This window comes from Aplidium turbinatum, chromosome 11 (assembly GCF_918807975.1).
Source record: "Aplidium turbinatum chromosome 11, kaAplTurb1.1, whole genome shotgun sequence".
Lineage (NCBI taxonomy): Eukaryota > Metazoa > Chordata > Ascidiacea > Aplousobranchia > Polyclinidae > Aplidium > Aplidium turbinatum.
The window spans coordinates 15897698-15925153 of NC_137482.1; the positions used below are offsets into that span (position 1 = coordinate 15897698).

The 27456-nt window shown below is 37.1% G+C and overlaps 2 protein-coding genes across 3 annotated transcripts; one reads left to right on the top strand and one right to left on the bottom strand.

The window, feature by feature from the left end:
• The first annotated feature begins 788 nt into the window (after positions 1–788).
• LOC145779790 (uncharacterized) lies at positions 789–5374 on the top strand. 2 transcript variants are annotated; one of them, XM_082591432.1, is made up of 5 exons: positions 789–910; positions 1405–1584; positions 1979–2069; positions 2545–2673; positions 4279–5374. In XM_082591432.1, exons 1-5 carry the CDS (start codon positions 903–905, stop codon positions 4975–4977), a joined length of 1107 nt encoding a protein of 368 aa, XP_082447558.1. In that variant the 5' UTR covers positions 789–902; the 3' UTR covers positions 4978–5374. The 2 variants fall into 2 exon arrangements, with proteins under 2 accessions (XP_082447558.1, XP_082447559.1); XM_082591433.1 differs by having other exon boundaries at positions 796–910; positions 1408–1584.
• A 2370-nt stretch (positions 5375–7744) lies between these two features.
• Positions 7745–26466, bottom strand: LOC145779806 (uncharacterized). The gene is made up of 4 exons (XM_082591451.1): positions 26193–26466; positions 12411–12467; positions 11526–11599; positions 7745–9468 (listed from the first exon to the last, which is right to left on the bottom strand). Exons 1-4 carry the CDS (start codon positions 26404–26406, stop codon positions 8323–8325), a joined length of 1491 nt encoding a protein of 496 aa, XP_082447577.1. The 5' UTR covers positions 26407–26466; the 3' UTR covers positions 7745–8322.
• Between the last annotated feature and the right edge of the window lie 990 nt (positions 26467–27456).

The window sequence follows — 27456 nt, forward strand, 5'->3', positions numbered from 1 at the left end:
TGATGTCTGACCTTCTAATGGACTCTCTTGAACATGATACAGGTTCTGTAGAAGAAGATGATCAATCTTTTGATGCTGAGAAAGAAATCCAAGAGCAGGCTGGAACAACAACAAAAAAGAGACCAGTGTTTTCAAAGACGTCAAATCAGAATCAGTTTACATCATATAAAGAATATTCTAGTGGAAAACATACAGACGATTCTGAAGAGTTGTCACTATCAAAATGTTTGTTGAGTGAAAATGACAGCAAAGAGGATGATTTCAAAAATCAAGTGTTTAAAAAAACATTTACAGATTTTAATGACTCCGAGTCAATTCTCTCTTTTGATGAACGAAAAACCAGGCATTCCCCTAACACTTCTACATGTAGTATACCGTCAATGGTATCTTCTACTGGACTTGACACTAACAGTGTTTCTGATATACATCATCACAGGTGAGTTGCATGAAAGTTTCACGTTTTGTACCCTAAATTTTTAATCAAAAAGATTGCAGCAGATCCTTTTTTCATTAACACCAACATCGTTTTCTATGCTCCCGACATAAAACATGATCTGCTAAAAAATGTTCCTCGAAAGAAATACATTATTTTCCAGTGAAATCTATTTTTCAACTTCTTTGCATTTTTTTGAGAAAATTGCACTTTTGCAGTGGGATATGCACACTGTGCAGCATCCTCTTCGCCTTCACCTCTTCAGAGAGTGGTTTTAATTTTTAAACTGTGTCGTCACAATAGCTTGAAAACGTTATTTTTTCATTTAAACTTTTTATTTCTTAGCTTAAAACTAGCTATATATAAAATGTAAACTGCAGCAAGCTCAAGCCGAGGATAGTTAGCTTTATTTTGGTTAACAATCCTCTGTAGTTTCTATTGTATTTTTCTGTAATGTCAAAAAGTCTCTATGCCAAGGTAAATACTACTACAAAGTTATTTTACCTCCCATTTTGCTTTCATTATGCGTAACGTAGGTATATCAAAATCAAGTTCAAGCTGAAGCAATTGTTTCCACAAATGAAGGATTCACAAACTTCAACAATTGTGTTTTTTTGGGAGTAACAATCTGAGTGATACGTGCTTTGTGGTTGCGCGAAATAAAAAAAAAAAAAAAAAAAAAAACGTAGGATTGTAGGCTATGACAAGCAGCATCGCACCGTAGGCTCCAGCCTTATTGATGAAAGTGGCATTTTGTGTTTGGAAGATAAATAGCCAAACGGTGTAATATATTTATAAACTTCTAATTACGACACCACGTAGTTTTTTTTTTTTTTTCTTTTTGCCAAAGCCATATAATGTGTATATCACCAGAATTACTATTGATAGCTTACAGCAAACTCAAAAAACAGCGAGTAAGTTTTCGCTGAAGCATTGCGCAAAAAAATTCTTACATGAAATAAAATTTTCAGCAGTATAAAAAAACCTAAGACCTACTCGTCCTCTCTCAAGTCACCATCTCTCATTTCAACAAACCGAGGGTCCACGTCATGGCTGAAAAACCGAAGCTTCTTTCTGCGAGTGACGGAAAGTCGTAGAAAGCAACACAAAAGGGAATGGGAAAAAACAAGAGCTGCTCCTGTCTGCCATCGGTAAGTCGTAACATTTCTTCATTTTACGGCAAGTTTTAGCTATGTCACATACCATATAGGTTCCTTAAAGTCAAGAGTAGCGGGCATTACTGGTGTGTTGATAGTATAATATAATTCTTTCTTAGATGTTGTTCATTGTATTTTTCTGGTGAGAGTGCAGTGCTGGAGCGAAAGCGTTTGAGTTTGTTCAGATTTGTTATATCACACATACATACAAAACAAAGTACTGTAACTTCAACGGATTTAACATGTTTAACCCTTTGAAGTTACTTTGTAAGTTTTGCATGTTGTTGTACAATCATAAACTCCTTGAAAGCGAACATTCTATTAAAGCTTCATCTATTATATTTTTAAGAAAAACCATTCCTTTTTAGTTCTTAATTTTTCTAAACAGATTTTCAAGTCATTCACAACATGAGTGTGATTTGAATGTGGACGACATCACCAATGAATTGCAAACTGCAAAGACTGTGATAACGGCTCAGGTGATATTGTTTGAACTATTTCAAAATGCGCATTCTGAAATTGCTTCTCATGGTGTTATTTTTAGTTCTCATCGCAGACCAAAGCTGCTGGTGGTCTGTAATTTTCTCACAGTAGCTCAATGGTGTCTATTCGACTCTCACTTTTACCAAGCGAAGGTTAGATGTCAAGTGTTTTCTGTTGACATGTCGTCTGCTCAGCCTGGTGCGTGCACGATGCTGAAAAAATACGTCAGTTCGACGTCGCTTAAAAACATGCAGCTGTGTCTTAGCAAGGCGACAAATAGCATACTAGAATGGAAGCAGTTGACTAAATGGTCGTATTTTGTATGATTTTTGCTGCTTGTGTTGCATGTAATCATTGTATTTGTGGGCTACATTGTTGTAATTACATTGACTTGTATTCCAGTTGCAGTTACTATAATGTCGTTTCAATGGACACAAATATATAGCGATTATTATTATTGATTCTTTACAGAATGTAGAAATTGACATTTTACGTCAAAAAGTTCAGGAAGTACAAAATGACGCACAGGAGGAAGAGTATTTGCGAACCGAAGCGGAAGTAAACCGAGTGAACGCTGAACATGAAAGTCGACTGTTAAAGGTTTGAACAACTTTAATCTAATTTTGTAGTCTCCATTTTTTCCTTCTACTTTGCTATTTTTGTATTACAATTTGGGTAGAGAGGTAACTCTTTTAAACCATAAACAGACATAACCAAGCAACAACACTACATTTAACATTATAAAAACAAAAAACAACAAGCGAACGTTTTCGGCTAGTCATATAGCCCTTTTCAAGCCTATAAGAAAATACATTATTGAAAGAAATGCTAAAGAATCATATAGTATCACAGCAAAAATATGGTCAAATCTAAACATTTGAGAAACTGCCTCGCTCACACAAAATGATAACTGAAAATTACACAGCGCAACGGGTCAAGTATTTCAGAGGTAAAATTAATTGATTGTTCAGACAAGGACTCAGGCAGATTACGCAAGAAAGACAGAAGCACAAGAGATAGTGGCACAAAACAAAGTAATGCGAAAAGCACAAGACGTGATAATTTAATCAAAAAGCTGTTAAAAGGTAAGAAGCTCCGCAAGCAAATAATTGCCTGTTGAGCCCTGGGTTTAAAGATTTGACGATCAATGCCTCATGAATTTTGGTTTCGAATTCGGACAGACACTTACGTACAATTTTGAAAGACTGCAATGACGGTTTATTATTTGAGCACGATTGGCAGTTTCTAATATGGTCTTTAATTGCACTGTTTTTATTAAAATTAACCAAATTCAAATGCTCTCCCACTCTCGTTGAGGGGCCTGATTTCAAAAACTTTCTAACAATCCCGTTTGTTGGCAAGGAATCCAAACGTTTTGCCACAAGTTTGTCCAGATTTATTGCATTGAAGTTTAACGTTAAGATTTTTCCCGTTTATAAAACATTTAAAGCTGGTTATTATTTTCAGTTAAAGTCCAAAACTCCTTTCCGCTTATGTTCTAACGTCGTGTATAAGTTCACTTGCTCGCATGATGCGAGATCGTCATACATTGGTATGACCACGCGACATTTGGTGACGAGAGTGGGAGAGCATTTGAATTTGGCTAATTTTAATAAAAACAGTGCAATTAAAGACCATATTAGAAACTGCCAATCGTGCTCAAATAATAAACCGTCATTGCAGTCTTTCAAAATTGTACGTAAGTGTCTGTCCGAATTCGAAACCAAAATTCATGAGGCATTGATCGTCAAATCTTTAAACCCAGGGCTCAAAAGGCAATTATTTGCTTGCGGAGCTTCTTACCTTTTAACAGCTTTTTGATTAAATTATCACGTCTTGTGCTTTTCGCATTACTTTGTTTTGTGCCACTATCTCTTGTGCTTCTGTCTTTCTTGCGTAATCTGCCTGAGTCCTTGTCTGAACAATCAATTAATTTTACCTCTGAAATACTTGACCCGTTGCGCTGTGTAATTTTCAGTTATCATTTTGTGTGAGCGAGGCAGTTTCTCAAATGTTTAGATTTGACCATATTTTGCTGTGATACTATATGATTCTTTAGCATTTCTTTCAATAATGTATTTTCTTATAGGCTTGAAAAGGGCTATATGACTAGCCGAAAACGTTCGCTTGTTGTTTTTTGTTTTTATAATGTTAAATGTAGTGTTGTTGCTTGGTTATGTCTGTTTATTTTTGTATTTTTTGCAGGCCACAATTCGAGAGCTACGAGAGCTGTTGAATGAAAATGGAGGCTTCTCTAGGGAAAACAAATTTACATATTTAAATTCGAAATTGGAATGCTTAGGTGACCGGTCAATGGCACCAGGCTCAATCAGTAAAAGTTGGCACTGTTATAACTGTCAGACCCAATCTGGTGATACGCTTAGCAAACCTATTTCAAGGGAATTATGTGATCAAGGTTATTTCAGCATACCTCGTCAGTCTGGGGACTTGCCTTTCTCGCCAAGACAATCCCCGACGGTGTTGGCGACTCCCTTGACCGGGCTAGCCCAATCAACCGGATTTCTTTTCCAACATCACAAGTCTGAGAACACTCTGAAGCTTCGCTGTGAAGCAGAAGTTGGTGCACTGATGTCTTCACACTCAAACGTCGCCAGCAGTACCACTGACGTAGGATGTCAAACAGCCACCACTTGCAAGTGTGGAACTTCACGCAACACCGATAAGAAGGGAACGAAACTTTCGTCAATGGAAATGGAGGTTCTTGGCAATGTTGCTATTGTTGAAAGTGGAAAAGAAGTGCATTTTGTCAGTCGCTTGGCTGTTTGTTTTGCGCAAGTCTTTCTCACAGTCGTTCTTCTAGAATGTCACGAAGATCAAAAATTGAATATTGAACGAATGGTGATACATCACGTGATTCCGTCTTGGAAGCAACTTTTTAAATGAAAGAATACGTCATCATGAATGACAAGATTTCACATGAAAATTAGAAGTTCACTAAAATGTAACATCGCAAATCGCGTTACGTTGTGAGACTTCGGTATCAGGGAGTTCCTCAGATTCATAAGTGAAAACAAGATGTTTTGCCTTATTGATTGTATGTGAGTTACTTTTAAGTTGCATTTTATGAACACTTGCGGTGATAGAAGTCCAATAGCCTACTCGTGGCATTGAGCTGATGTTTTTAACGACGTTTACTCAAAGTTTTCTTCATGTTCCTCGTTTTTATGACTGATCAGTTTGAAATTGCTTGGTGGAACTGTTTTTGTTTTATTTTTCACAAAATAAGAGCATTCTCTTTACCCTTCTTGATCAATACAATAGCGTTTTATCGCACACATGACACTTTTCTTCGCAGATTTTTGTCTTGATCCCGTGTACAAGTAGAATTGCAGACATTGCAAATTGAACTTGCATAAACTAGCCATGAAAGCAAAACTAGGCAGCATTTTGATGTATGGACTATTATCGCTACGGTTTAATTGATTATACGGTGGACACAACGCAACTCTCACCTTGACTTCAACGTTCAGCGACGTTGAAACAATGTAAAAACGGCGCTTTTAATGGCTGGCATACTGCGTCGTAGTTTCTGAACAGAGTTTAAAAGCTCTCTTTGTGCAAACACTGAGGAGCTTGAAATGATGGACTCTGATCAATGGTTAGTAGAGCTTAGGGCGTTTTGGGGGGCCATATCCGAGTTTCTGTTTTTGGCCTTATTTTCAAACATTTTCCGGCCTCGTGTAATGAGTAACTTTGAAACAGGTTGAATGTGTTGGTGATGTTTTCATCATTCTGATTTGAAAGTTTTAAATGCTATGTGGCAGAAATTGCACAGTCTCGTGAGCTCTACCGCTGTAGGAACGTCTGCATGCCAGCTTGCTTTTTCATAATGTGATTGCAAAAGCATCGCAGGACAAGTTCTATTTTTCCTAACAGTGTCATGAACGATAGATTGGCACACGCAATAAGCAAAATGACTGCCTTGGATAAATTCTGCAAATTGAGACGTTTTTTCCACATTTTGGGAAAAGTGATATGTGAATATGCATATGACCTAAAATGATTAAAAGTCACACCAGGATATTCTTAAAACCAAAAGACATGGAATGGAAAGTTTTTTGTACTTCTCACAAATAGTCAAAATGACTACCTTGGGCATTCTAGTGTTAAGAACAACGATGACCTTTCCAACCCTCACTCAATAAGTAGGCATCCGTGATGCACATTCAATTAGTTAGCAACAGTTTAACTTTACGAAGCAAAACTTCTTTTTGGAAAAATCAAAACAAAAAGAAATAATTTTGATGTAGCCTATAGCCTACATCATGCATTGATTTTTGCCCTGCCATATCCAAGACGCAGCCTCGTGTAAAAATCTTTAGACGAATCCAAGCTTCGCACTGATTGCGTTGATTAAACACTTTACTTTGACCTTGTTGGATTGTAATGGTTACCAAATAACCTGGTGAATAAAATAACAAAAGTGTAACAACCAACTTATTTGTTTGATGATGGCGTATGAGCGATCTTTCCAGGCTAGATTGGAGGGCAGGAAATCTTCAGCCACTCAGCAGTCTCGTCGTCTAGAACCCTCAGACCATGCGCACCGTGTGGAGGCCGGTGGGTTAGGCAGTGGTGGATGACATGGTCTGCGGTCTGTTCCGTGGCACCACACTCGCATTCTGATGAAGGAGCCAGGCCCCACTTGTGCATGTCCGAACGAAAGCGGCCGACGCCAGTTCGCAGGCGGTTAAGCCTGACCCACGCAAGCCTTGCGAGGGACATCCCTGGTGGACGGGGATCGGCGTCGGGTATGAAGTCACGGAGCGTGGAGGTGTGATTTTGCCACTCCGTGTTCTACATGTGGTTCGTCCAGTGTGCCGCACTTAAACCAAGTTCTTCTACGTTCTTAAGGAGTTGTTGTGCGGCAGGCACAAAGGGGCGTCTTGATTTCAGCCGCTGCTTTATAGGTGGTGGTCTCTTGAATGTTGCATGGAGGAGATGGTCCGGGTCCAAAGCGCGGCGAGCGAGAGAAATCGTGGCTCCTTTACGGCGTAGCTCAGCGGGTTGGATGCCTGCTAGAATGGGTAGGCAGTCCGTTGGAGTGGGACGCAGGCATTCAGTCACAGTACGCAGTGCGTCGTTGATGGCGGTATCAACCTGGTGGGTGTGAGAACTACGACACCAGACCGGCGCGCAGTACTCAGCGGTGAAATGAACAAGGGCTAGGGTAGCTGTACGAAGAGTTTTAGCACCAGCTCCCCAGCCGGAACCCGCCAATCGTCTCAAAAGTGCGACGCGTATAAATAGTTTTTTGCGCAGTGACTTCAAGTGCCGGCGGTACGTGAGTGACCTGTCCAGGGTTATGCCGAGGTATGTAGGTTCGGCACAGTAGTTTGATGGCGCAGGAAAGAATTGAAAAAGACTGAAGCAACCCTAAAGTAGCCGTGAGCTGACTAAACTGCTGATGACAGGTTAAATTTTTGCATTTTCCAGAAGAATAGTTGGAACATTGGTACCAATGCGATCTGTCTTAATGTTTTGCATTCGATTTCATTTGAAAGTTTAAGTTAGTGAAACAGCTGATTGTAATTATCTTGCAAATGCAATACTGCAAATAATAAAAGAAAGAACCTACCATAACAAGAACTTCGGTTCTAACATTATGAACAATGTATGGATGATTTTAAACTTTTTTTTTAATTTTTATTATTGTACGTTCATAGCACAACAAAGGAACAGTTACCGAAAATCCACAGTAATATACGTTTTTCTAAGAGCAGCAGTCGCTTTGTAATCAACAAAGCTACTGTGGAGCTAGCAGTGCCAATGTAAAGAAACTGAGAGCACATCAGCACTATTTGCTCACTAACTGCTAATCACACCTGGTTGGGTACATTGCTTTTTGTCTTTGATATAAATATTTTATTGAATCCAATTCTACAAAGGTTGAAAATTAAAAATCAAACTGTAAGCAAATTTTAAGGATTTTCACTCACAAAACCAAAAAAGTACATGGGAATTCATTTTTCATTACTTGAAGATACACTGTCGAATGTCGATTGCATTTTTCTGTATTTGAAAAACGTTTTACGAGTTGCGCCGTTCTCAGCTAGTAAAAGTTAGCCTTTTATGTCTTTGCAACGCCCAGCGACTTTGAAATGATGCAAATAAGACAACTTTTGCTAGCTGTGTTGGTACATTGCATGGCAGCGGGAGAGTAGAAACTTGGGAAACAATAAGGCGAACTAACAGTGGCATGCAAGTAACGATGAGGCAACAGAAAGTTCAACAGTGTTGCTTTTCAAAAGTAGAATTGCAACCACTGATCGATAATGATCTGTTGAATGTGCTTGAAGGATGCCGACGCGCTCTCGTGCGCTTACAGTGGTCGCGATATAACGAAACCATGTCGTCGGTGTTCGGAGAAGAGTCGCTGTTTTGGTTTTCCGCAGTTGCCGGTGCTCTGCATTTTGACCGGAGACTGTCAGACGCTTTCATTCTCAACCCCCCTGTGTAGGCTGCTGGGCTGATTGAGCCGTTCAAGGAGGAATTTGACGACGATGTGGACGATGACATTGCGAAAGATGGCGCTGTGGCTTCTGTAGGAGAGTGAAGATTTACTGAAGCAAAGACATTGTCGACACTCATGGCTTTACATAAAGGCTTCCTTTTTGAAAATGAAGGGAAAAACAAAGATTTATTTTGGCATCCGCTAGTTGTGACTGCATTCCTACGCGATCGCGCAACGTTTGTCACGGGGCAGGTAGATTTCTCAAAGTTGTCTCCGTCATCTTCTTCCATGTTTTCAGGGATGCACGAAATGCTTCTCGTAACATCCAGTTGATCGTCCCCATTGCTTGTGTCATTCAAAAGCAGGCGAGAACCACCCAGATGCATTATGGGAACGCTAGTATGACGCTTTAAAGTGTTTGCAAGAGAAGAAACTACTTCACCACTATTTCCACATCGGTGGAGACCGTGTTTTAACATCTCAGACGCACAAGTGCAAGCTTGTGAATTTAAAACTGATATTTTGTCTTGAATTCGACCAGAGCTCTTTCTTCGATGACTGCTAGATGGCGATCGTGGGCTGAGACGAGAAAATTGTTTCCACAAATCTTCAAAAACCTCATTCGAATCGTCCATCGACTCTTTGACTGATATTTCGTGAAATTCGTGACATCTTAATTCTTGCGCAAGTGCAATTCCTTCCTCGGTAGAAACCATTCGCTCACGCTCGGCCAAATCGGCTTTGTTTCCGACGAGTATCCAAACAGGAGTGAAGTTCGCCCGAACCTTCGAGTGAGTGTAACTCGCGATGAACTTTAACCTCGTCAGCTCATCGAAGCTGTATTTATCCGTGACGTCATAGACAAAGATGAAGCTCTCTCCCCACTTGCATTTGTCTTCCAACATCAGTGATTTGTCTTCCTAAAACAAAAGTGAAGTCTTGAAAATTTAAAAGTAAAGCCCAATAGATCATTCGATAAAGCAACCGACTGTGAGCTATCAAACGACAATAGAACACGAAGTGGCAATTCAGCTTTTGAAGATTGCGCTTGACCAACGCACTGAAGAGCTCCATATCCAACGACACCTAGTGGATGAAATAATTTACAAACAACCACACTTTAACAAGCGGAATTTTTCACTCTTGCAATCTTGGTGACCGGACAGTGTCGGTGGTATAAGTCTCGACAAGCTCCTCACAAAACCGCCAAGTGAGCTTTTAAAGACCCTTGTCAGTCCAAGAATAAAAATTTTCATAATCAATCATGTACATTGTACAAGATTGTTTTGTCTAGAAGACTGCACTGTGTTTGTTACATAATGGGGACAAGAAAATTATGTAAATCAAAGCGATAGTTTTAACAAACAAGTTGTTTAAAATTAGGTCACTAATGATTATTAGGAACTTTAAATTTTAGCAATTAACTTTTTTTTTTTTGCAAAACACTTTATCAAGCGTATAAAGTTTCAAATTATTCGCCTAGCTTGCAATTTCATCCCAGGTGCTGTGGTTAGTGTCTGCAGGTTTAATTTAAAGCTTCATCTGCAAACACAGCAAGGCAACATATGCAGCATTTACACAGTAAGCAAATGACCGAGTGTGTGCATTTGTTAAACAACGTGCGATTGTGCGACTCGAGCTGTGCGCAACAATGTCTCGAGTGTCATGCGAGAGGCAATTATTTAAAATACACAACATTTTATGCTTCACAAACTCATTAAATTTGCGCTCACTGGAACACCTGAACGGAAATGTAAATGTTTGATTTACAGTTTGTACACAGTGCTAAAAGCAAAGTTTTGCAAACTGCGACATAGACCTCCAATTTAATGTAATACAACTCAGTGTGTACTGTGTGGTAACTCCTGAAAGATAGTCTACGGATTGTACTAGGACATTTCAAACGTTTGGTCGTAGCTTTCCTCTCAAATAAAGAGTACAGAAGTGGATACATTTTTGCTATGCGAAGTAGTTTTCGCGAGGTGACGTGTTACACTTTCTTTGCAATTGGTCAGAAAATGAACTTCCAGATTTATTCAGTTGCACCCAATACTGTGAACAGAAATTTTCAAACATATAGTATACTACTGTATACCAGGGATTGAGGAACCATTTTAAAAGTAGTGGGCCCAGAGGCGCAGCAGTCAAAGTCAATCCAACGTTTGGGGGGCTTCGCCCCCCAGACCCCCATAACATTGTTGCATACCATATAGGCTACTTGAAATCGTTTATACATTGTGTTTTCATGATTGCCTTTCGTGCCAACTAGCGAAAATTTTCCATTGTTGGGGCTAATTTGGCCAAAAAAAATTACAAAATTGCTCTATAGCGCTGTACAAAATATGGCGATGTACACACAAATAAAAAGGCAACAATACACACACGGTTATAATACTACCTGGGAGTAATAATCTGCAGCATTATACAGTAGGCTACGTGCATATGTAATGATGTCTGTTTTAACCATACAGACCATAAAGAATAATTATATTGATTGATAGATTGCTCCACCAATCACACGCAACCACACCCACACGTGCTGCCCATCAATAGTGGGCTGAACAGAAAAGTTTAAAGATTGGATTTCATCATTGAGGTTGAGCTATCAAAGATAATCAAACTAGTGTGTATCAAATGAGTGAAGACCTTTTTTTGGAACTCCCTCTCTGATTTGCCGTTTTTGCTACCTTTTTAAAGAAATTTGGCTTTCAAAAGTGGGTGGGCCAGAAAATAAAGTAGGTGGGCCCAGGCCCACGTGGTTCCTCCACGCCTGCTGTAGCCTATACTAATGTCAATAACTGTTTACCGTACTAAATGATTTTGAATAAATGTTACTTTTTTTGTATTGTTTATGGTGTAAACATCTGTTTCCTATTTATCTACACATATTAAACAGCTATTACAAAATTAAATTGAACTTATAATTGTATACCACAAAATTTTTATCGAAAAGAATGTTAGGAGTTTGTTGGCCTACCTGTCCTGCAGTGTCCATGATCTCAAAGTTTACGAGTTGCTCATCTATCACAGTCGTATGACGATAGATGGTTTCTGAAACGTAAAATCACAGTGAAAACAAAATTGAAATGTTATACGATAAGATATTGTTTGAAATGTCTGCATCATTATTTAAATTTCCACAATCATCATTCGAACTTTGCAAAAAGATGTTCTGTATCTCCATTAATGCTTGCAAGTCGCATTACAGCGAATACTGCGATAAGCAAAGGATAACATTTTATCTTCTTTGCCTGTCAATCACTTTACAACAGCAGTACAGTATAAAAAATTACAAAAAGCTTGAAAGCATCCAATTTTTGCTGATCGTAACCCTATGACAAAAACTTGACATTTATTACTGACACGGTTCTATACACCAGAATGAAACTAGAGAACCGCAGTTTTACATCGGTTAGATGTTGCATAATGTTTGTATTAGCATTTGTAAAAAAAGGTAGTTTGGATTTGCGTAATTTAACGTTCAAGTTCTTTACTAAAAACGTCTTGTTGTTTTCTAAGAAACGTATTTCATAGCTTTGTATAAAACATTCAAGAAATAAGTTGAACTAGACTTTCGGTCTGCAGCATTTACATTTATCACCAGCAGTTTGAGGTAACTTTTTTTTAAAAATAGTTCTCTGTAACTTCAAAGGAAGTCTTAGGTAATAAACTCTCATTTTATAATATATTGACATTGTGGTATCATAAACTTACGTAAAAAGTCACCTACTTTAGGAAAATGCTTATAGCTGAGACAGTTGTCTCACATCGTAATAGCAGTGTCATTTGGAGGTTAATTCTCCTGTGACAAATCTGCATCAACAAAGAGGTTTAACAAATTCCATTGCATTCTAAGCCTTACCTAGGGTTGGGTCGTAGTCTCCAATAAATCTTTTCGTAACGAACCGCACTGTCATAGCTAAACAAAGATAATATGAAATAGTTAAGAAAACAAAATATCCTCTGACAGGTGTCAAACCCACAACAATGCTTGATATGAACGACTCGGTTACAGCTAAAAGTTGATTTCGATCAGCTAGCAGCTAGATCGAAATCAACTTTTACATGTCGGCTGCATAACCAAATAGTGAAAGCCGTGGCTCGACGTTCGAAAGGCCGCCGGTTCCACACCGCTCAAGAGCATGTGGCATTGTGGGTGTGTCTTTGACAAAACACTTAAAGGCATGTCATCGATTACGGAGTGGCGCCTCTTGACCCTTGATTTCTCTCATGATTGTGAGCAGCAAGCTGCTTTAGATAGAACTGCCTAACTGCCCTTCTTAGGGCTATGGCCTGAACTAAACAGAAGCTAGAATAGATCATCTTCAGTTAAGCTTATTCAAATAGAATAAGAATAATTATTAACTTAAGTGTTATTATTATTATAACTATTTGAATCAGCTTGACTGAAGATGATCTAGCTGCCAGCTGATCGAAATCGATTTGTAGCTGTTTATGATTGAACTGACTCGTGTGAGAACAAGTTCGTTTGTATGACATAGTTAGTTTCAAATGGTAATCTACAAGTTTTCGTAAAATAAACTCTGTTGTAGGCTAATTAAATATTTGTATTTATGCTATATGTGTTATTGTAATGTTACTAAAGTTTTTCAGCTCGGTGTTCGAGATTTACAACCCAGTCAAAACACTGGCACCAACATTTAGCTTTGTTGATGTTTATAAATCCTCCGTTTGTTTACGTGCAGCGCGAACGTGTCGCAACGACGGGCGTCAAAAGAAAAGACAAAACTGGTTCGACTGCACCCTTTTTGTCCAAATAATGAAATATGTTTGTCATGCAATATTTTTTGTATGTGAAGTTATGTTCCATGTAAAGTTACTCTAACAGTAGCGCCAATGACACAGTTGTGAATTGTTTTGCTCGGATAGCTGCGCAACAACATTTGAATGCTCCCATGCGTAAAAACAACATTTTGTAGCAATAAAATACAAGCAATTTTGAAGCACATTATCTTTAATAAATATCTCATTGCATAAATCATTGAAGATATTTTCTTCATCGTTACCCTTGTTCTGCTTAGGTGAAGGGGTCGGCAGACAATTGGTTGTAACAGTACAACGAAGGTACGATGCAACGTATTCTTTCGTAAAATCAGTTGTGCTTGCTGAAGAAACGTCGAAAATGAAGCTGGTTATCATTTCAACACCATGTGGTAGCCTACCCTGTAGTTATAAGAGGACGCAAAAATTTTCTAATTACAGAAATTTTATTGATGTAATTTAAGAAAGGAATTTATGCAATCACACTTGCTGTGATGGCTGAAACCAGTTTTTGGGATGTCTCTCACGAATTTAAATTATTTGCTAGTATTCTTTGGCATACGTTACGTCAACCCAGTAGGCTAATGTATGCTTTGACAGTTAGTCTACTTGTTTCACACATTTTGCGTTTGCTTGAGAAATCAGCAAAGCATACAATAACGAGTAGGCTAAGTGGTTAGTTCACATCGAAATGACGTCATATCTTGTCAACATTAAAGTCTTCAGCCCTGAAGCCTGGAAAATAATGATGCAATTGTACAAATGTACAAGACGCATGTGGACAGAGAAGTCACCAGATTCCAAACAACTGCTTACAAGTCACCACGTTTGTGTACAAACACTCACATGTGTGTGTGACAACTGTTTATTTTAAAATTGTTATAGTTTATCGTTCTGGTGAACACCATCTGGTGTATCTATAACAAATTAACCGCTTCGCTGAAATTTTTCTTGAGCAAATACCACAATGTTGTTTCAATAGATAGACAGACAGACAGATGCGCTAAACTGGTTACTGTTTCGCATTTACACATGGATAATAACTGGCAACACGATAATCTCACACAGCTTCCAATTTAAGCCAAGCTCTATTAATCAAGCGAGTGGCATCGTAGCTCTGAATACATCACTGCATGCGACAAGCTCAAGAATTTTAAACAAGATTTTCTGAATACTTTAAAATAGTCTACCAAACTTTGAAAAAAAATTACGAAACCGATTTAAAACCAAGTTAGAAATTACTTACAATACAAAAGACCGAAAAATTTCGAACTTTAGCAACAACAAACCCGGTCAAGACGTGAAAACCACTTAGTAGCTACACTATTGATTCTTTGTTAGATTACGCGCCAGAGAAGCAATGAGTTTTTAAATTATTTTTAGTCTGGTTGAGTGATTTTCCCCTGCTGTATGAGTTTACATTGATTTGCATCAGATAGAGTGGGAGGCTCAGCAACAAGCTGCTTACCATGACAATATTGCGCTGTTTGTTAAAATAAATAAATTAACTAAAATCTTCAACTTTTTCGTTGTTAGTTGCAGCATCGCGTAAAGATCACTCTACAAACTAAAACTTTAGTTCATCAAAAACTATGTGAAAGTGTTTTTCACTGTGAATTTTCTTATATAAATATTCCATATATAATAATGTTGTTTTACAATGAGAAGAACTACTTATTGACAAATTGACACTGACAATCCAATTTTGAATAGAAAAACAAAGCAATGCGAGAAAAGTCCAACTGTAAAGTTCGTTTTTTATTTGATCAACTCGGTGACCGTAAAGTGATGACAGGTTATTTTACTTGACTAACCCGACACCTGTATTTATCTAGGTAGGGTATCAACTCTATATCCAATAATTGAAATAAAGAGACCCCACAAGAACTAGAAGACATATTCAAAGCTGGCATAACTCGATAACCTCTTAAAGCCTAAAGAAGTGTTAATAATCTGATAATATGTTGCTTGACTGATTCAATGTGATTAAATAAAAACCATCCAAGTTTTACTGTAATGATAAGCAAACTTACATCCCACCAATGTTTAATTCATAGTCGTGCAGGACTATAATATTTTAAGAGGGGGAAAAAGCGAAAAAAAAAATGCTAAATCTACGCGGCCTTGTTGAAGTTTCCTAAATCTACCGAAGCAGCTTCTACAGAGTTTTATGGAAGATAGGGCTGTTGTGATCTGGCCAATACAAAAGTCTACACTTTACTTTTTGGAATAACTTCGTAGTACGACAAGGTAAAAACTTTTAACAACTGTGATTTAACGTACAGTATTTAAAGCATAAAACAAGCATAAAAATTCGAACTTCGTGATGATGTAGGACAATTGCAACAAGCATGTCACACTTACAAGCAGTGTAACTGTAATTTTGTTTCAACTAAAGGTAGAGATGGACCGTAGTTTCTCTTCATGCTGTGCTAGCTTTAGTTTATAAATAAACTTTCTACAAGCAACCTTTGGAATTTGGAATAAAGATAAACTCTTTTTACAGTAACTTAAAAAATGGAAGCGGTAATTCAAATCAATGTTTGCGCTAAACTCGTACAATGTTTTCAAGAGTCGTCATCAAATCCTGCGCGTGTTCAAACATTAGTGCCGTCTTCCACTAGGGTAATTTATTAAGACCCGTGACAATGCCGAACGTAACTTTGAAGAATCAGGAGGTGATGGAACAGACGTAGACAAAAAGTCACAAAACGATATTAACTTATTACATTAGTTTTCCTTTTTCCCGACAAACTCATTACCGGTACCAGCATCTGTTGCTGCAAAGACAGTTATTTTCTATTTTACATGCTTCTTTAACCTGTCCCTGCAGAAAAACTATGGTTAGTTAGGCTACACAAAATTGACACTACATTACTGCAGCAAGCCTAAGAAGCTTTGAATACCCACGCAACCGCGTCGTTAATTCCTTACTTCAAATCCATTTTAATGACACGCTTCATCTGTAACAACAGCTAAAGCTCATATTTATGGACAATTTGTCTATGGTTAAAAAAAATCACCTCTCTACCAAAATTGTATCATATTTATGGTTCGTATAAACTAAAGTGATTTGGTTTCCAAAACTCCCCGATTGAAAACAAAAACAACCCACATTACTGTGAATATATTATTATATTAACAGTTTGGCATTCTTTCAATAAACTGTTGGGATCAAAATGTATTAAAACTTCGTCACTGAAACTTTTCATTAAGTTTTTTTTTTCTTTGAATTCATTTATCATCCATAAGGATGCGTAGTGTGACACATATCACCTATTGTAAGCTTTTATCTTGTCAAATAAATCAGTCCTTATTTGCAGTGATTCAACGTTTGCAGACGTTGAGTGAAGTGTACTGGAATTATTTGTACAAGAATTTATCTTTTTACGAGTTATAGCTTACCATGACAAATTCCAATACTGCTTGCATAGCTTTTGCAGTGTAGGACTGTTGGCTGCTTAGTTTTTCATTTTCTGTTGTCTTTTATTAAAGCCAGGTTTTGACATGTCATCATTACAGTAAACTGTTTAATTAAAAGCCGATTTTCTGTTGTAAGTGGTGTTTTTTGACAAGGTCGTCATCACGAGCCTTAGAGCCCATCATCACGATCAAATGTAGCTTTAAATTTGTGCTATGGATTTAGATCAATCAAATTTACTAGAAACATAATTTAATTTTTTACGAAGCAAACACCATTATAGTGGCAGCTAAATCTAAGATTAGCAAAATGATTTGAAGCTCTGCAAAGATAAGGAATCAACGTCGAATGTAAATGAGGTCTGAGTTAAACCAAATGCTCAATTCTGTGATCTAGCAAAGATTGCGAGAATGTTGATTGAGAATCCAATTGGTGTGGATTCTTAGAAGCTGATTTCTTGGTTGAAAAGTAGTGGCAGATTCTTAATTACATTTTAAATATTAGGAAAATTACAAGGAAGGGAACTTATAAGAATTCAAACAATGATAAATCTAAAACGTTCAAAAACTAATATATAAAATAAGCATTTTGAAACTTCTGATCTTGTCAAATCCACAAGGTAACCAGAAAATCTAAAAATTGGCATTTTTTTCAAACAAAGACGAAATGCCATCAACCCCTCTTTAAGAAAATCCTGCGTACGGCACCGCTAATTTATGTTGGCCGTACAACTTTCTATGAAAAGCTCTGACCACTAATGTATCAACAAGCTTAGTGGATCATCACTGGAGCACGGAATAAGTAGAAGAACGTCTAAGATACTCCACAGTTTCATTTTTCACACTGCACAATTCATAGACACAACCGTCTAGGCACCGATATTAGATCATCTTGCTCAGATGTGCACATACGTATAAGGTATAGCTTATACTAAATAGGACACCTAGTCTCACACAAATGGTAAATGTGGTATGGAAGAGCCACAGACACGTCATCAATTGCACAATCGCTGTGCGACAAACCGTGTGCGGCCGAATTACAGTAGATGCCAAAACAGCACAACAGCTGCTTGATACTTGCCTTTATCTAATCCAGGTCACCTCTTTTGTCCCAAGAACAAAGCTTCTCTACACAAACTGACAAAGAAAATCAAAAGTTCCTCAAGAAAATATTAAGAATGATTAAAGCAATGTTTTAACTTGACGTATAACATGCACACAACAACGCATTATCTACATTTTGCTAGAATGTTAACAATAAACTTCAGTTTCGTTACAGCGTGTATGCTGTGGTATTTTAAAAGAAAAAAAAATGACAGAATAATTGTTGTAATAATCTCAACATGTCAGGAGATTGTTAGAGTGATATTGTTAAGATTGCATCACAATGGCGTAAGACATTCTCTCTTGCAAAGATGTAGCAGATTACTTGATGCTTGAACATACTTTTCATGCACAAGAAAACGTAAAAAGTTTGTGTAAAAGTGAAAACCCCTTAATGTCGCTCATTTCATGTAAATCTTCTCAAAAATGTACGTCAAAATATTTTATAGTACAAGATGTGATAATGACTCTCTATTAAAAAATTAAGTTATCAGTGAAACAACACTATATAAACAGGTGTATGTTTCCATTGAAGTTTCGTTACCAGGTGCAAAGATAAAAAATCCATGTAAAAATTGCCCGGTTGTTGATCAAGCGCATCAAGCGCCTGCACCAAAATAATTTAGGCTAGTCAATGTTTTGTTTGCAGAAAAGCAAAGTAAAACAGAACCGCTTTTCTGTAAGAACAAAGGAAAAAACAAACAAACAAGTTTTATGTCTGTGAAAATTTAACCAAAAGTATCCCCCCCCCCCCCCCCCCGAGAGCAAAATCTGTCACTTTTACGTTGATTCAACGTCTTTATGTACATTGTGATGTGCGCACTAACACTCAGCACAAATTAACCGTCATCTTGTCTTCTATTCAAAGGATCAAACATTTGAACAAGAAAAGTAAACAATGCTGAAAAAAGCGACATTTTTATTGCACTGCCAAATTACGATCATGCACCTAAAAACTACTAAAACAAATTAAAATATATCTGAAAGAAACAGTTATAAGAAAGTGACAAAGGGAACTGTTGTTTCACGTCAGCCGATTGTAGCAAGAATTGACAGCGATAGGCACTGTGCTTCGCCCATGAAGCTGGGCTCGTCAGTATCGCGCCAAGGGTATTTGACCACCGTCTTTACCAGTCAGTATCTTTACTAATCCACTCTTGTCCTTGTGGAAAGAAAAGAGCCAACAAAACCAGCAAATGTCGAGAATTTGTTTTATTTTAAAATCTTCCCTGTTGAAGACCCTGGACTCTTGATCCTAATATGCTTATCGAAATTAAAAGCAACAGAAAAAAAAACAAAAATCGAAATTGTTTGAATTCTTTTCCAACAACAAGAATGATTGACAGATTTTTTTACTAGCCTACATGTTATTTTGTACTGCACAAGTAAATCTTATAACGAGATGTAATCCATTAAAATGCATCTTTAGAATCATCTGCAATTCAAAGTGCCCATGTAATATGCGGAACTGCGCACAGCGTAATATCAATGACAAGAAAACGAGAAAGTAGCATCTATCCTGAAAGATGAGTAATTACAATAAGTTTGCCCTTTTTGTGGCGCGACATAAAACGGTCATGTAAACAGAAGAGCTGCAATTATTTCAAAGTTTTTTCGAATAGATGATAAATGTCAAGAAGCTTTCTTTTCAAAATTACATTCTTTTGTCACGACTGTTTTTGATGTTACGTCCATACAATTTACAACATGAAGTTGGCAAAATTTAATTTTGAAAGCTTCGGCTGCAATAGGTCACATGCCTAAGCTCTGAATAGCGTTATTGTAAGATTCCAGAAATGCCTGACGCTTGTTCTTATAACATGTTTTGCTAGACAGGTATAGTTTTCTTTAAAAACCATTTCTGCTTAAGCATTCAAATACCGAAGAAAATCTTTGTACGACGTCTGACAATTACAAATGACGCATCAGGGCGTCGCGACGCACAATTTGTAGTAGGTTACGTAAGGTGTGGGTACTGGCGTAGCAAGGCTTCCAGCGCCCAGAGGCAGTGACACTCATTGCGCTCCCAGGTGAAAAGTTGAAAAAAGTTTGAAACGTTTTGGAAAGAAATGAAAAGTTTTACCAATAAAGCATTTACCAATCATTTAGAAGTTTAGGGCACTCAACGACGCCCTGTAGCGCGCTGCCCCCTGGAACAAATGTCCTTCCATGCCCATTGCCCACCCTAATGCCCACCTACTCGCGACACTGGGTATGGGAAATAAGTAGTCAAGAATATGGAAGTGTGTAGACTAATCTGGGTAGTTTTATTTAGCTGCACTTCAAGACTGTTTATTTTTCACTTCATCAAGATGCATATCAGTTATTTTAATGCCCTAGAAAGAAGCTAAACAAACAAAACATTGCTAAGCTAATGAAATATCATCTGAGAAACTCTGCTTTTTTACGTTAAATTAACATTTTGCGTTAATACTTTGATGACAGAAATGTTCAATTTGCTTTCCTAGATTAACTCCAGTTACAAACGATTTAAAGATGAAGGACAAAATCAGTCAAGCTTTTGAACAATTTTGAACTCAATACTGAAATTGATCGGTTTGTAAACACATTTTCAAATTGATTTCACACAAGATTGAACCACTCGAATTTTTTACGTCGAAACAATGTTTTACAACGACGTTGCAGCAACAATTACGACAACACAAGGGTTCAAAAACAAACACCGGTTCAAAAACAACAAAATATTGAAGCGGTGAAATAGTAAAGTTTTGTTTATTTTTTATAAAGCTTTTATATCCTTAGAAATCCAAGTTCACTTGTTCAGAATTAAAACCACTTAGAAATTGAGCTTCCTCGCTAATGCACAGTGGAATGTTTGCAAAAGGTTCATTATGTGGGATATGGCTGAACACAAGGAATTTTGCTGAAAACTTTTGCAATGCGCCACCATAGTTGACTAACAATGTATCTTCTATTACTGAAAATCGACAACGAAACGGCAAATTTACAAATCATAACCACAAAATTTTCTGCGAAAACATTGGCTGGGGTAAGACTTCTCAAACGTTTCGTGAGCAACCCCTCTTAGCTTGCAAACTGTGTTCAATACTCTCTCCAGCTGTTTTTTTTTCAATTTTGTAATTTAACATCTCTATTGATTCCACGCGTTAAAACCTTCAGTGTACAATGAAATGATTTGCTTCAAATAAAAACGTTATGCTCATATGTCGCTTAAAGTCAAACTGTCAAAGAACCAGGTCATCAGCATTGGTTGAACGATATTACTCTGCGTAATCAACGCTGCTTTTACTGCACGGCAAACTAAATGCATTTGTACAGGGCTAGAAATTTGTATTAAAGTGGAAGAAAAAATGAAATAAAAGCACTTTACATACTCCTTGACCAAAGCAGCGTGATCGAACCACAAGCCCCAAGGTCACATGAGGCCCCAAGCGGAATTATGTTTTTCTTGTAAACTTCTCAGTGTTGATTTGGCGAAATGTATTTGCGACAAACTCTTTCTCATTATTAAAAACCACGTCTAAAATTGTAGGTGTCCATTACATGAGTAGCATAACAACAAAACAAAGGAACAAGACTAAAGACAACCAACTTCTTAATAAGAGGACATGCTGTAGAATAAAAGCAAAATTTCCTTATACAGTGTGCAATTTTCTATGTAAGATATGTAAAAAATTTAACATTGATATTACCAATACAAACATTTTATTCTAACACAAATTTGTTGCAAGCGCTCTACATCTAGTAGGCTGAGGGTATATTTTTATTTGGTATTAATTTAATCCACGCCTAAGATGTAAACTGGTTTGGTTTGTATACAGCAAAATACTTACAAGTACTGAATAAAACCGCAATTATTTTTAATTGTCATCCACAAAAAAAAACAGACCCTACATCATTTAATACACGTCATATACTGCGTCATTTGTGAATATTAAAAGCAATAATATCTGCAAATTGTTTGTTATTATCCTAAAATATTTGGCAATAAAAGAATAACACCCAGTAGTCTTACTTTGAGAGTTGGTAACACAATTGATTCTTGCAAAAGAACGAGTCGCCACAAATCTTTCATAAGCTCTTTGCAAAGACAAATATCAACATCACGACAAGGTTGTGAGAGTCCGGTTACCACAACTGAAAGCTGTAAGCTATAAGCACACAATATTGGATTTGTTTTGAAATTTTTTAAACGAACATGGGCTAACCAGTAGAAAGTCAAAACAATTCAAAAATGTATTGTCTTTTGCATGCTCAAAAATGTGTTTGCAAATTAAAGGGAGCAAGGCTACAGTTGTCGCAAATGACACAATAATCTCACAAAGTCATTCATCGTTAAAAAATTAAAGTTTAAATGTGAATGCATAAAAAGTGGTAAAGTTTGTTACCTATACACGGAAGAGTGCCTATACCGACTATCTTTTCGATAGTCGGTAAAAATCCTCCAGAAATAATCCACCCCATTAAATATCCCTTGGAAATGTATCCCCCCAGTAAGCAGTTTCAGTTTTTTACCTTAAAGTATATTTGCTACAGGTATTGTATTCAGGCAATATTTACCAGGGAGGGTGTATGTATTTTTTCCGGGAAGATATTTACCTGCAGTCTTTATTTTATGCAAACTGGTTGGTAACGTCAAATTAGCCTTTAAATATTATTTTTCGCTTTGAGACTGCAAGCCTTGCTCATATAAAACAAGCTTTGCATTAACCGTCCTGAACGTTGTGGCTGTGGTTAAATATGTTTATGAAAATGTGACCGTAAGCGCATTGAAGTATCTTCAAGAATTAGCACAGCAGACTTTTCCAGTCTGTGATTTTAATTCTTAAAACACCAACTACGTAAAATCACTCAAGGCTTTTAATTCAACATCATCAAATCAACTTTTTCTTCACCTTTTCAGCACTTCGTATTTTAATGTATTCGTCATGAAGAGATCTACACAAAGTTGCAAATGGTAGGTCGTTAGACGTAAAAGCTTTAATCTTATGTAGATCAAAGATACGCTCCCTCTTCTAAAATATTGGTTTCACTTTAGATGCTTTTGATGTGCCACAGTGCAGTCACAGCAGATAGCTGTATCAAACTTGGATCAACGTTTTCTATCTAGATCACCCTTGCAAACTTTTTAGGTTGAATTCATAACTTTAAAATTTGTTCTTCCCGATGTGTCTTGTTTGTTTCAAGACATCCAAGGCGCCTGAAAATGACCCTCAATAGCTCGGGTTTTAGCCAGTTAGCTTGAGAAAGCAAAGAAGTCACATGTTTGTGTCTACCTTCTGATATGCTCAAGTGTCTTGCCACACAGCCAAATGTATTTCCAATCGCTTTTATGCGACTACTCATCAAACAAATCAGTTTTTTAGTTTTGAAAAAAATAAATTTTTATAGTATAGCAAACAACATGTGTCTCGGGCGCATGTTCCACAGTAAAGCAAAACCTTGATGATTTAAAAAAGTGAAAAAATACATTTACTTTTAACGGAGGTAGCAATGGAAGCTGCGTTTATGCACGAGCACGCAGAGCATTTAACAAACCACAACTCTTTATTTATATGACTTATTCTCACAAAATGCTACATGTTTCCAAACACTTTTTGTGGAAAAATGACCCCATCTGTGGGAACCAATTGTTTCAGCTTGCTCAGGCTTAGCGTAACTCTACTAGAAGCTCCTGAGCAATATAAGAATTTACTGTTTCCTTTACATTACACAATAGTTGATAAAAGTTGCATTTAAGAAAAAAAGAAATTGCATTATAAAATTCTTGGAAACGGCGCAAAACACATTTCCACTATATCGATTTTTGGGAAGCTGACAAATAGCTTCACACGTTTGCTCAAGTCATTAGTCATGACTGAGTATGGCTTATGAGAACAGGTTGTGCAATGGCTTGGGGCAGAGACAAGGCTTATATCATCTTTCCATTACCTTGCAATAAAAGACTCTCACAGCATTAGAAAAACACACACAAAACATATTAACATGCCGAACCTTTGTGCTCGTAACGTGTTACATCGTTGGTGAAATGAACGACGTGAAACCGAATGACTTCTGAAATGTGACGATTTGGATGCATCTTAGTATGTCCTCTGGCAAGGTCGTGTGCTTTACTCTCGGCAACAATAGCGCATAATTTTAATTGACACTGACCCGTGATTCGTCCACAGGTAGCCTGTTGTTCGGCTATGCTGTGTGAACTGAAACTATGCCACAAGAACTATGGAAGCTATAGCTTATAAGCATCTCATGAAGCTAATACCGAATACGAGATCTAACTAAATAGCTCACTTAATTCAACACAGAGCAAGAAACAAAAAAATCACGTTTAATTGACTACGCCTTATCCAATTTCCATGTGCAAAAAACTGCACACACGCGAATTAGTAGCAACATGTTTTTACATTAATTTATTTGACCTCCTAACTCACAACACTGTTTTAGGCAAAATTGGTGATTTCGTAGAGTTGCCTTGGACTAGCTTTTGTTTGGTGTGGTGGGAAAATTTTAGCCGTTGCGCAAAAATTTTGGCAGTCACGTTTTTATTCGTTTGATTTCGTTACATTTTCACCAAAATGTTTTTGACAATATTTTGTTCAGATTGGTCATATTTTGGGCTACTTTTGGGCTTGTTTCATCACTTGTACCAATCGAGCAACTTTTGGGATACTTTTCAATAGCAATTGGGCTGGACATTTTTTAAAACATCTGACAACCTTGGATTTGAGGCATGCGGCATAGCATTTTGAATTGCAACAAAGCACAACCGAAATTTAATCTTCTGTACGTGCTTTGTGTTTGAGCACATTAAAATCTGATTGATGAAGCGTCAAGGGCACAATGTAGCAACGTTCTATTTTTTGTTGCGCTGCAAAAGTGGAAACATCTTTGCAGAAATGAATTTGATCACAAGACGTTGTAGTTGCTTGCAGCCATGCCGTAGATTTAACACACATTGTGTGTAATTAATAGTTTCAATAAACTGTTTTCTAAAAAATAAAGTTTGTATGAATTCAAAGCAGTGACAACTGACAATCTTTGCATTCACGTCTCCGACGACTTAGTTTTTCACCCGCATTAAAATTGTTGTTGAATGCATCAATAGCACACTTGAAGCTGCAGTCGTATCAACTTGTTTGCAATGCTTTCCACTTCAAGTAGCCAAGCAAAAGAAAACAATTCCTTAACTTTGCGTTGATTATACGTTGCTTAATATCAAAGTTATTTTATATTAAAATTTTGGTTGTGGGATAATCAAAATGCAACAAATGTTTATATTCTTTTACCGCCAATCTTGTGACACGGCATTTGCAAGCATTAAAATTGTTTTGTGGCAGTCAAATACTAACAGAACAAAAATAATGCTTTTCTCATTCGCTTCATCTGTCTTTTGTTGGTCGCTTTACTGTTTGAAGGTATCGCCATACCATTACAACAACGTACAGAAACTATAAATTTCAAATTCCAATCTAAGCAAGACCAGATTATCCAAACCAATGTAAAAATTTACGCATTTTCTGAACCTTCACACGTGCATCTGTAAAGATATAACCAAAGCTGCTTTGCTATCGCTTTTTTAACAAAGGTAAGTGAATTCTCATCTGTAACCTCAAACCACAAAATAGTGTGCATCTTCTTTCATCATTTCGTGTAAACATTCATATTCAAAAAGGATTTATACCTTATAGAACGATATCATAACGAGGGGGAAACCATTTGCTTTATTTAGGTTTTTCTTCATGGCACGATTCTATGTAGGCCTATAGTGAAATATAACTCCGCAGCAATCACTCGATAAAATGTTGGAATTTGTTGGTCATTTATTAAGCAACGAAGGTTGCATTGCAAGCGCAATACTTCATAAGCTAAAATTAAAGGAAAATGGTTGCAATAAATGGATTTTAGGTTAATTTGTTTCACTGTTCTAAAGTTAGATTTGTGTTTCCCGTTTACGTGTTGAGATTTTAAATACAAGCTTGCGATTACCCCAGCAGGAGAATTAAATTTCAATTTTGTGGTTCAAACTTGCACCTGTGTGCTTCCAAGTACTTTTACGTAACATTTCTATATATTTTCTTTATTTGGTTACTTGTTTATCGTAAAACGGTACTATAAGAATGTCCAGCTGCGATAGCTTTTTCAATGCGCAGAAAGGGCTTAAAACTGAGACTTAGGTTTTGACTTGACTGACTATTATTGCAAAACGTTTCAAGTTTTTATGCTGTGCAAACAATCACTTTAATTGATTCTAAGAATCTTGATTCAATATCAACAAGTTCAACACAAAAAACGTTTATTCATCCATAAAATTTTTAATCACTTTGAAAAAGATAGACAAGCACAAGAATCGTTTTACCTGTTTTCCCAACACCGGCAGCTCCTAACACGACAACCCGCACCGACCTGGGAGTGATGCTGGTAATTGTAGACAAACTTCGTCGGGAACCATATGACTTGGGTAGGCTAGCAAATGCCGAACTCAACGAAACCGATCTTCCTCGGGAAATATTCATTTCAAGCTTTTTCGAACTAACAAGATAGGTTTCCCTCTGGTGTGTAGTATCTGGCATGGACGCTTTGTAGATGTCGGCTATTTCTGTAGTTTTACTAACGCCAATTTAAAAAAAACAACATACCATTTAAAGCTGAAGTGCAACTGCAATTGATCTGTTGTTTTGTTGCTTAAAACTAAACAAGAAAGTTTCGTTTTAACGTTTTTTTCGTATTAAAATCCTGGCCTAATATAAAAATATTTAAAACCGAGCCTTACTACACGATCACGAATTTGCTGTCACCCCTGTATCTGTTTGCTTTCGTAAGTGACACTTTAGATGAAGGTTTAGTAATCACAATATCAAAGCATAACCAAATTATATTAACCACAATTAAATAAAGTAGCCTATCAAACTCAGCTTACATTCCTCAGAAAAATCTAACTTGAAAACTCAATAAAATCTTAAACATAAGCTGACACCATTGTTTCATTTCTCAAACTTGCTGTGCGCTGTTCAGGTTTGACTAATGAGCCGTCAACTTTTCTTAGGTCAAGATCAATATCACCTTTTTTCTATTGCCTGTAAGCAGAGCAGGCATGTTCTTGCTTCTGACTGCTCTTTTCGTTCTTCTGTAACCTCGGAAAAAAAATTGACGTACTGCCGCCTTACTAGTGTGTACAGTATCTGCTTAGCTATAGAGTGGCTTGCAGTATGAATATATGTACGTACTGTATGCGTCTCGAATAAAATAGTATACCAATTACTTAAAGGATGAACTTGAGGCATTATTTTTATGAAAAGGATTGATTGGAATATTGATACTAAAACAGTTTAAGCATGCATATGGTTGATAAATATTTGCTTTTGTGCAGACATTTGCATTGGGTCTACACAACAGCGACACCAAACGCTTGTTGAGTGTCTTATAACATGCTTCCCCAATTTTTCTGTTGTGGAACTTTGTGGGACATACTCTGTTCTAAACTGTTCTAAACGTAGGACACACCGTCTCGTCTAATTTATTCGTATACTCCTCCAAACGAGCATATTGATCGAGTAAAATCAAGACACCGTTGTGATCCATTCTTGCCAGCCGCTTAATTTTTGCTCAGCACAGCAGACAAA

Bases quoted from the DNA above. Each gene is read 5' to 3' on its own strand.
- LOC145779806 (XM_082591451.1), bottom strand. From the start codon at position 26,406: ATGCCAGATACTACACACCAGAGGGAAACCTATCTTGTTAGTTCGAAA. The intron at 11,600-12,410 runs GTAAGGCTTAGA...TTTACGTTTCAG, and splicing joins AGACTACGACCCAACCCTAG to AAACCATCTATCGTCATACG. The intron at 9,469-11,525 runs GTAGGCCAACAA...CTTTTGTTTTAG, and splicing joins TCATGGACACTGCAGGACAG to GAAGACAAATCACTGATGTT.
- LOC145779790 (XM_082591432.1), top strand. The intron at 2,070-2,544 runs GTGATATTGTTT...GATTCTTTACAG, and splicing joins AGACTGTGATAACGGCTCAG to AATGTAGAAATTGACATTTT. The intron at 2,674-4,278 runs GTTTGAACAACT...TATTTTTTGCAG, and splicing joins ATGAAAGTCGACTGTTAAAG to GCCACAATTCGAGAGCTACG.